A 9,407-nucleotide genomic window follows, 5' to 3' on the forward strand; every position below is an offset into this window, starting at 1 on the left:
CCGGACTCCCTTAACCGTGCGCACCAACTACTGACTAGGCAGCTGCTACAGACCGTACCAGTTTCACTCGCCAGCTGTGCCCGCCGTCCCCGCCTCTCCTGCCAGCTAACCGCCTCCTGTGCCTCACATTTCATATCTGCCTACAGTGTTCACACTCCAGCGCCAGCTCCAGCGCCAGCTCCAGCGTGCGACGCCAGCAAACTTTTTCGCGCACCCGCACTCGGTCCTTAGGGCGCGCGGAGCAGCATTCTCCCGAACTTCAGCCGCGACATTCCCAATCCAACCCGCGGCGCTTCCTCACACTCCGGTTGTGTTTGTCTCGCACTCGCATTCGACTCGCCCGCCACTCATCCGTACATTCGGGCTCCCTTTTCTGCCGCGCCCTGTTTTCGCCCCTGCTTGTCATACTGTCGCCCGGCCATTGCTTTGCTGCATACTGTTGCATTTTCTCTGTGTTGCATTTGGTGCTCATCCGTGGACGCTGGTCATCTTCCTGCAGGTGCGATGCGGCACTGCCTCGCGAGTGTGGCGTTGCGGTGTGTCTGTGTGGTGCTATCGCCTGGCCGGGCGCCCGGAGCGTGAGGAATGCGCATCAGCAAACTTGCAGCCAGCCAGCAACTCGTCGGTACAGTAACTCCGGCGTTCGACCGGCCGCGTACTCCTGCCCTGCCGTTGCAAATTGTTTGTCATCTGCTGGGTTCTGGGAATCAGCTGCACCCTACGGGACTTCACCAACCTGCCTTGACACTGTCCCATTCACACACCCTGCCCTGATACTGGCCCCCCTTCAGGCCACGACCCGCCGACTTCTCGACTTCGGTGCGGGCCGGATCGCCATCCCCTTATTTCGATGACCATTCGAGATTCATGGCACCCCTAACGGTTACCTACAAGCGCAGAAAAGAGCGCCTGCAAACGTTGCACCTGGTACTCGAGCCTTCACCACCACGTCCCCGCCCGTCCCTGCCACCTCCCATGCATGATGCAAGCGGCATCTACCGCGGCTGCGGGTGCGTCAGGCCCGGAGGCGAGCTCGTCGCCGCCGTGCCGCCCCCAGAGCGCCCAGCCGGCCGCCCCAAATCCAGCGGCGCACCGGCTGCTGGCGCCTCCTCATCCTGCAGCTTCTGCGCCCCACCCCCGGTGGAGCGCCTATCAATCATAGCCAGCAACGCCACCTTCTCCCCATCCACCGCCTGCGCTGGCGTCGCCGCCTTGGTCCCTGACCCCCGCGCGAGGGCCTCCTGCTGCTTCGTCGCGGCAGCAGTGACGGCAGCCGCCTTTGCCGCGTCCGCCTTGGCTGCGTTGGCAGCTCTGCAGCAGCACACACGGAGACAGATGTCCGTTTATGCAGCACGTGCAAAAGAGAAGACCGTAGCGAAGCGGCAGATCCCCCCGTCCACGAATGGCTCACCCCCCTCCTCCATGGCGGCGTCCCTACAGCGGGCAGCAGACGGCGCAAGCAGCCCCCCTTCCCACACAGAGCTCCCTAGACGCTCACCTCAATGAAAACACGCCGTAGCCCACCATGCCTACGAACGCCAGTGACATGCCTGCAGACACGCGCGCACACACACAGACATACAAACACACATCAGCGCACATATACGGCAACTTAGGGGCCCGGTCAGCGTCCGTGTTGCCTATCGCAGCTCCCCAGACGGAGGTCTCCAGCACAGCCACGCATCAAGCATGAGGGCGAGTTGATCACACCCGCCGCCCCCCTGCCACCCACGACTCACCCAGCACTTTGCGCGGGTTCATCTCCTCATCGAACAGCAGCCAGCCGCCTATGAGCACCTGCACAGCGCGGGGCAGGGCGTGCGGCTGTCATCGGCAGCTGCATGCGTACGCGCAGGTAGGAAGGTGCCCGAGCCAGCCGGCCCGGCGCACATACTGTATGACGGTGATGGTCACGCGCACCTGAGGGCCGCGGCGCCGGCTGGGTTCTCACGCAATTTGTCGTCTTTGTGTCCTATGCAATGCACTGGAGTCATTCTGGAAACCAGTAACGACTCGCTTTGCTGGCTCCTCGTCTCGTTGGACTCCTGCTTGCATCGCTTCTCATCATACACACGCACGCGCATGTTCCATTTTCCGTGACAGCCCCCACCCCCACCCCCACCCCACACACGCGCCATTCATCCACCTCATCTTCCAACATGGTCATGGACGGCTACCTACCCACCCACCCACCCGGTTTAGTTTGGGCTGGTATTTACAACCCACCCAACCTGCCCCCCTGCCGCGCCCTCACCAGCAGCGTCTTGGCGTGCCCCAGCACCTGGAAGCTGGTGGCGCTGAAGCGGCCCAGCACCAGGTACTGGCTGGCGTTCACCGCCACAGCCAGCAGGCAGGACAGGCCCAGCATCTCAATGCCCGGGACACTGGCCTGCGGGGGAGGGCGGGCGGGGCGGGCACGTGTGTAGGTGGGGTGCGGTGCGGTGCGGTGCAGCGGTGTGGGCGAGTGGGCAGTGTTGTGCGGTGTGGTGTGCGGACTCGGATTGCTGTGGGCCTCATTCGGCTGAGGTCACCGTGTTTGGCTCGCAAACGAGGTTGGCATTACCGGTAGCTCCTGGCCAGGCGGGCCCAGACGGGTCAGCCGTGCCGGCGGCGATGGAACGCCTCAGCGCTACCACGTGCGCGGGGCTGTTGCACGTGGGTGGTCGTGTAGGTTGCGGGTTCAGACGAGCTTGCTGCCGTGGTCTGTCTCCCGGGTGCTGCCCCGGTGCATCCCGCAACCCGCACAGCGCCCACAGCACACGCACACGACACACGCACGCGGAGGAACACATGCACGCACCTCCCACTCCATGATCCACTTGCTGCTCGCCAGCTTGTCCACGAAAGGGCCCACAATCATCAGGATCATCCCCTGAGAGCGTGTGCGATGTTGTGAGCGGACCAGCAAGGAAAAACGTGTGAGGCAGCAGCGGCAAGAAAGCGGTTGGGCTGCCGCTCAGTTACGGTCACACCAGCACTCGCCCTCGCTGCCACGCCCTATGCAGCTTTGCCCCGGCCCAGCCTCCCCTTAGCCTCATACACACAACCGCCGCTTCGGCTCTAGCATAACAGTGATAACACACATGCCCTCAGCCACACGCACGCACACACGCCTGCCGCACCTGCAGGAAGCTGGTGTTGCTCATGAGCTGGTGGCTCTGGATCTTGAGTGTGGCCTGCATGTGGCCGCACAGGATCTGCTGCAGCCCGCCGCTTACGATGAACAGCCCCGCCATCACCAGCCCCGGCAGCTGCACCGACACGTCACTGCGGGAGCGCGGAGCGCGGGGAAGGGGTTCCAAAGATTGGTACAGAGGAGTGTGGCGAAGTAGGGGGGAGGGATTGCGGACTTTAGGAAGAGGAGCAGAACCAGAGCAGCGGGTACCAGGGCACTTCGAGGTGAATGGCCTCGCACCAATGCCGTGCAGGTTTGGATACACGTTGTGTGCACGTGTATGCGGGAGGGGTGTTGGTGATCCGGGGCGGGGGGCATGGAGGCGGGGTTTGTACACGCCTGTTCGCATTTGGAAGCATCTGCACATGGAAGCAGGGAGCTCGCATCCACAAACGACCAAAACCCCATGACCGATGCAAGCCTCCGTGTCTCTTCTGCCGACACACTCGCTCCTGCTCTCCTGGATTACCAGGTTGCGCCTTGGTCCACTGACCGTCATGCGCCATGCGCCCCCGGCGCCACCCTGTGTACGTGCACGCCCAGCAACCAACCGCCCAGCAGTCCGCCCTTTCGGCCGCTGTCCACCCCCGCACGCCCCGCCCGCGCCCCCTACACGCCCCCCCTTGCAACCCCACCTGACCGTGACGATGCCCACCCCCGCCAGCACCACCACGATGCAGGCCAGCACGGCGGGCGGGAAGCGCTTCTTGAGCCACAGCATTTCCACCGCCGCCACGAAGGGGCTCATCAGCAGCTTGGCGATCTGGTAGAAACCCACCTGCAGGGGCCCGTGCCGGGTGGCGTGCCGCGGGGGGACGTGTTGGAGGGCGTGATGAAGGGCATGCTGGCAGCGTGTTGGGGGCATACGAGGTGTTGGGCATGCTCATAACGCCAGGCCTATGACGCACGCATGCACCAGATCCAGAACCCCCGCGAGAGACTGCGGGTGCTCGTGCCTCTACGGCTCCACACAGCTCCGAAACAACACGCCACGCCACAGTCCGACACGCCGCTCCAGCCTCCGCCACCACCAGCGCGGTTCAGGCCGGGCAGGGCCCCCGGGGCCACCCCCTCACCGAGTTGAGCAGCAGCGACAGGTTGGCGGTGCCGATGGACAGCGCGCCCACGCACGCGAACAGCAGCGAGGAGCGCAGCGGCATGTCGGCCTGCTCCGCGATGCCCGCCCGCTCCAGCCCCCACACCGCCCAGGCGCAGCACACGAAGTGCAGGCCAGACACGGTGGTGGCGTACTGCGGGCAGGTTACAGTCATGAACATTCAGAGGAAGCGAAGCTGTGGCCAGGCACGCGGGGGCGGGAGGGAATGCGGGAGGGGAGGAGGGGAGGCGGGAGGGAAGGAGCGGCGCCCCGGCGTGCGTGGTCTGGCGGACAGTTGGCACTACGCGGTACCGGCACGTCCAGCCATTGCCAGTTGCGGGGCAACACAAGCAGGGCCCCGAGCGAGACACACGATCCCTAGTGGCAGAACAAGGGAAGCACGCAACGCACCTTGAAACGGTAGACGCTCATCAACGCTTTGATCACAAATATCTGTCGGCACAGCACAGTTCACAGGTCGTGTGTGTGCGTGCGTGTGGTGTTTATGACTGACATGCAGCCCCATGGAGGGCGTAAGCGCTGTCTGTAACTCCTCCAAGGCCCCACTTCTGACACACTGCAGGGGTGCAGCTCGGGCCCTGGCCGGGCCCTCCCCGGACGGCCTCAGCACACAGCACACAGCGCTGGGCCGCCAGCCGTGCCGCTGGCGGCCGCTGGCGGCTGCCTATGTTGCCTGCGGTGCCTGTGGTGCTGGCAGCAAGCGCGCTAGGCCGCCCTGGGGGCACCGCGGCGGCCGCCCGCCCGCCTGCTCGCGACAGCGGCCGCGTCGCCCACGCCCATGCACACACACACGCACCGTGACCACGGACGTGGACACATTGGCCGTCCATGCGAACACGTTGACCAACAGGTCCTGTGGGGTATGGGGCGTGTGGAGGTGAGGAGAGGTGGGGGAGGCCGGGGAGGGAGGAGGTTCGGCCTGGACAGCACTTGCACCGTATGCACTGATGTGCATGCACAGGTGCGTGACACGCGATGTCGTGGCCCAAGGTTTGCGAACGGGCGCCGCAAGGCGGCTCAGTGCACCCGTGCCCCAGTCAACGTTTGCTTACTGAGATAACCCCTGAAGTGATCTGCCTGCTGGGACACTGCCACCAGCGAGCGCGTCCCTAGCGCTACACTTTGTCGGAGGGGTTAACCGCCCCCCCGCCGTGGTCACAACGTACCCGGCTTTCCTCCGCAGCAGTCATTGCTATTCCAAGCGTGATAAGTGTGTCCAGATATGCTTGCTATGTCCGGGACGTGCCAGCCAGAGCTGATGTGGGGCGCGCTCAAACTACCGCATCGGCTAGAGCTCGACGAGGTCCATTTCGTCTGCTCTGCATTTCTTTAGCTGATGATGGGTATGTAAAGTGTTTAAGGTGAAGCCTTAAAACAAAGGTACGTGCTTTGGGAATGCCCGCCTCTTGCGCAAACTGTTTATTTGCAAGCTGTAGAGTAACAATCCAAAGGCAAGAGTTTGAGGTGTGCACGAATGTCTCTTATGCCCATAATGTTGTAGCGGATGGCCAGAGGTGGGCATGCGCGCGCTCCAACTACGCAACAGGTGCAATCTGACGGGCCATACTTCCAGGCAACCCTTGCAGCCGTCTCACCTGCCTACATTATGGGTGCTTGACAGCCGTGTGATGGCGAGGTCGGTATAAGTGCGTGCATAGCGCCTGGGCCGTCTTTCGCGGTTCGGGGGCACTGGGGGCTGACACGCTGTTCGTGTCTGTCCGTGGATGTTCAGCCCGCCCAACGCCCCTGGCCGTGCAACGCCCCCCTGGGTGTAGAGTCCTCAAATCATTTGTGCTCGACATGTTTCTCATATAGCCCGGCGGGAACGGAGTCAACGGACTCGCTGTGTCAGCATTGGCAGCTTTCGGTTTCAAGGCGCATAGGAATGGGCTCCTAATACAATAGTGTCACGCATGCACGCACACTGAAAAATATATGCATCATGCGCCATCATCATGAACGCGAAAGACTCTTTCCGCAGCTGTTTGCCCGGCTTCAAGCCGCGGTGCCTTACGTGTCTACCGCTCTAGTCGGTCTGCTGGTGCTGTACATACTATTGTGGAATGCGGCAAAGGTGAATAGCTGTCCACTTGCCTTGGCGACAAGCAAAAGTCAATCGATGCTTCGGGCATGTTTGCAGGCACGTCGTCGTCGTGCAGTCCCGGGCGCTAAGGAGCTACCAGGTGACCACTTGTCCCCTCACCCCAACCAGGCGTCGCACTAGCCCCTCCCAACCCTCCTAATCCTTCGTCCCATTTGCTCCACCCCTGCCGCGACGACCCTTAAAACACACGCAGTGCCGCCCGCGCTGCCCCTGCTCGGCCACTGGCTCGCGCTGCGCGCCCGCGGCCGTGGCAGCGAGCCCGGCGACACGCACCTGCGCACGCTGCGCCGCTGGGCGGAGGCGCACGGCGGCGCCTTCCGCCTGCTGCTGCCGCGCGCCTGGCTGCTGCCGGGCGGGCTGGGCCTGGGCCTGGGCGGCGGGGGCGGGCGGGCGGCCGGCGAGGTGGTGGTCCTGAGCGACCCGGCCGCCGTGCACGCGCTGTTGGCCCTGGGGGAGGACGTGGCGCCCAAGTCAACTGCCTACTACCGCTCGCTGGAGCAGGTGCGGGCGAGAGGGGGGCGGGGGCGAGTGGGAACAGGGGCGCAGGGTTCGGGGGCAAGGGTTCGGGAGCAAGGGGGCGCTGGAGGGCGACGGGGGGGGGGTGACCAATGCAGGGGAGCGGGGACGGCGGGACGGCCGTGTTGTGCGCAGCAGGGCGTCACGCAGCGCCTTTGGCGTGAGCCCTGCAGGAGGGGTGCATTGTGTCAGTCTGTGGCTTGGCTCGTGTGGCCGCCTGGCGGGCGCTAGGGCGCGGCGGCGGCTACGCATCCAGCACGGACGGGCTACGGTGCAGCGCGCAGCGCTACAGTGACCCGGCAGCGCCCTCACCTCCTCCTGCCGCCTGTATAAACGGCACCGCACCTACACCGCGCTTTGCCACGCCCCATTCTTCACATGAACGGCTACCCCGCCACCACCCCCACCACCCACCACCACCCCACACAGGTGCTGCACAGCCCTCCTGCGCCCTCGCTGCTGACCAGCACCGCGGCGGCGCAGTGGCGGGCGGCGCGGCGCTCGCTGCTGTTTGCCTTCAGCCGCTCCGAGCTGGAGCAGGACTTCGAGGTGAGGGGGCGAGGGAGGGGGGGGGAGCGGAGGAGGAGGTAGTGGAGGAGGAGGAGGAGGAGGAGGGGTCAGAGGTAGAGGAGGAGCGCGGAGGCTGGAGGGGGCGCGGGGCGTGAGGTTGCATGGTTTCCAGTTGCGGTTTTGGGGTGGAGGGGCGGGGGCAACGAAGCCCCAGGACGCGATTGCGGACTGTCATAGGGGCCTTGCTGCATGGACCTTTCCGTGTGTGGATGGACTTATGCTGGACTGGGCTTGGCTGTATGGTGGCCCCCCCCCGCCCCCGCCCCCTAACCCCCGCCCCTCCCCCCACCCCCCCGGCTGCCAGGTTGCCAAGGCCAAGGCTCTGTCGCTGGCCTCTGTGGTGCTGGGTCTGGGCCCGGGCGTGGTGTTGGACGTGGACGACGCGGCGCTGCGGCTCAGCCTGGACGTGGCGGGGCTCAGCAAGCTGGGCTACGACTTCCAGGTGGGGGCGGGGGCGGGAGGTGGGGAGATGGGGGGAGGGGGGAGGGGGGGAGGAGGGGTGCAAATACCAGCCCAAACCAAACCAAACCAAGCGAAACAGGAGCGCAGGCAGCGGCTCTAGGTGCAAGCGATATGGGAGGGGCCGAGGCGTCGTGAGGCAGCAGGGCGAGCGGCGCCGGCGATTACCGTCATGTCGCCGCCCGGGCTCGGTGGCGCACGGTGGGGAAGGGGAGGGGAGGGGTGGCGGGCAAAGATGGGGAAGTGGGGGGTTATAAGGTTAAGGCAATGGGAAAATGGAAACGGGGTGGAGGGATGGAGGCCGGGTGCGGCGTGCAAGCATGGCGGTCGCGTTTGCAGTCGCGGCGGCGGCTGGTCTGCGGTGCAAGGCGCTTGCAGGAGCGGCCACGGCACGACACGCCCGTTTGTGCCTGTGCGTGTAATGCAACGAATCACAACGAGGCCCGCTTAACCGTGTGTGTGTGTGTGACTGTGACTGTGACTGTGGCTACGACTGTGTGTTGCTCAGGCGGTTGAGGCCACGGGCCAGGTGCTTCTGCTGCGGCTGCTGGGCGAGGTGGCGGAGGAGTGGGACGCGCGGCGGCGGCGGCTGCTGCCGGCGTGGGCGGCGCCGTGGCTGCTGGACTCGGCGGCGGAGGCCAGCAGCAAGTGCCGCATACTGCAGGACTTCATTGAGGGGGTGAGCGGGGCGGTGGGGCGGCGGGCACAACGGAATGTACTTGGGGCGCAGAGTAGCTGGTGGCACACCTTGGGGTCTCTAACGTGCTTGTGCTTCACACCCGGCAGGAGCTGTGGGAGGACATCGCCAGCCGCGGGCCGCCGCCGCCCGAGGACATCACTCTGGCGGCGCAGATCGTGCGGCTGTGGTGGGTGGCGCGGGTGGCAGAGCGTGTGGGGCGGTGTGGGGTTGATGATATGGCTGCGGGTGCGGGAGCCCAGGTGGCGGCGGCGTGGGCCTGTGCCTGTTCTTGGGGGCGCTGGGGCGGCACCCGTTCGTAACGTGATGTCGTGGCCTTGGACACAGCTGCCTTGACGGCGGCGGCGTGCAGATCCTCCCCTACCCCGCCGCCTCGCCTCCCTTGCTGTGCAGTCACTCGCTGAACCGCGGCGGCGTGTCGGCCCGGCCTTCCGGCGCCGCGGCTGCCGGCGGCGGCGGTGTGGCTCGCGCGCTGTGTGAGCTGACGGCCCAGCTGCTGCTGGGGCACGAGCCTGTGGGTCACAGCCTGGCGTGGGCTCTGGGCTGTCTGGCTCGGAACCGGGCGGCGCAGGACAAGCTGGTGGCGGAGCTGAAGCGGGAGGGTGAGGGCAGGGAGGGAGGGAGAGGGAGGGAGGGGGGACAGGGAGGGAGGGAGGGAGGGAGGGAGGGAGGGAGGGAGGGAGGGAGGGAGGGAGGGAGGGAGAGGGAGGGAGGGGGGACAGGGAGAGAGGGAGGGAGGGAGGGAGGGAGGGAGGGAGGGAGGGAGGGA

General features: G+C 65.6%; 2 protein-coding genes across 2 annotated transcripts in view; one reads left to right on the top strand and one right to left on the bottom strand.

Annotated features, from left to right (window-relative positions):
- Positions 1 to 568: 568 nt before the first annotated feature.
- CHLRE_02g144300v5 (uncharacterized protein) lies at positions 569 to 5,734 on the bottom strand. Its single transcript, XM_001694816.2, has 11 exons — positions 5,459 to 5,734; positions 5,089 to 5,145; positions 4,683 to 4,724; positions 4,252 to 4,425; positions 3,811 to 3,953; positions 3,123 to 3,267; positions 2,801 to 2,872; positions 2,255 to 2,389; positions 1,740 to 1,797; positions 1,499 to 1,550; positions 569 to 1,311 (listed from the first exon to the last, which is right to left on the bottom strand). The coding sequence occupies exons 1-11, from the start codon at positions 5,480 to 5,482 to the stop codon at positions 996 to 998; spliced, it is 1,218 nt and encodes a 405-aa protein (XP_001694868.2). The 5' UTR covers positions 5,483 to 5,734; the 3' UTR covers positions 569 to 995.
- A 390-nt stretch (positions 5,735 to 6,124) lies between these two features.
- CHLRE_02g144250v5 (uncharacterized protein) overlaps positions 6,125 to 9,407 on the top strand; it is a 5,652-nt gene continuing 2,369 nt past the window's right edge. Inside the window, exons 1-8 of the mRNA XM_043060275.1 lie at positions 6,125 to 6,366; positions 6,433 to 6,475; positions 6,590 to 6,897; positions 7,342 to 7,461; positions 7,787 to 7,924; positions 8,450 to 8,620; positions 8,728 to 8,807; positions 9,032 to 9,240. Coding sequence (XP_042927754.1) covers positions 6,235 to 6,366; positions 6,433 to 6,475; positions 6,590 to 6,897; positions 7,342 to 7,461; positions 7,787 to 7,924; positions 8,450 to 8,620; positions 8,728 to 8,807; positions 9,032 to 9,240 — 1,201 coding nt within the window. The 5' untranslated portion in view covers positions 6,125 to 6,234. The remainder of the gene's footprint in view (positions 6,367 to 6,432; positions 6,476 to 6,589; positions 6,898 to 7,341; positions 7,462 to 7,786; positions 7,925 to 8,449; positions 8,621 to 8,727; positions 8,808 to 9,031; positions 9,241 to 9,407) is intronic.

Source organism: Chlamydomonas reinhardtii, chromosome 2, assembly GCF_000002595.2.
Source record: "Chlamydomonas reinhardtii strain CC-503 cw92 mt+ chromosome 2, whole genome shotgun sequence".
Classification (NCBI taxonomy): domain Eukaryota; kingdom Viridiplantae; phylum Chlorophyta; class Chlorophyceae; order Chlamydomonadales; family Chlamydomonadaceae; genus Chlamydomonas; species Chlamydomonas reinhardtii.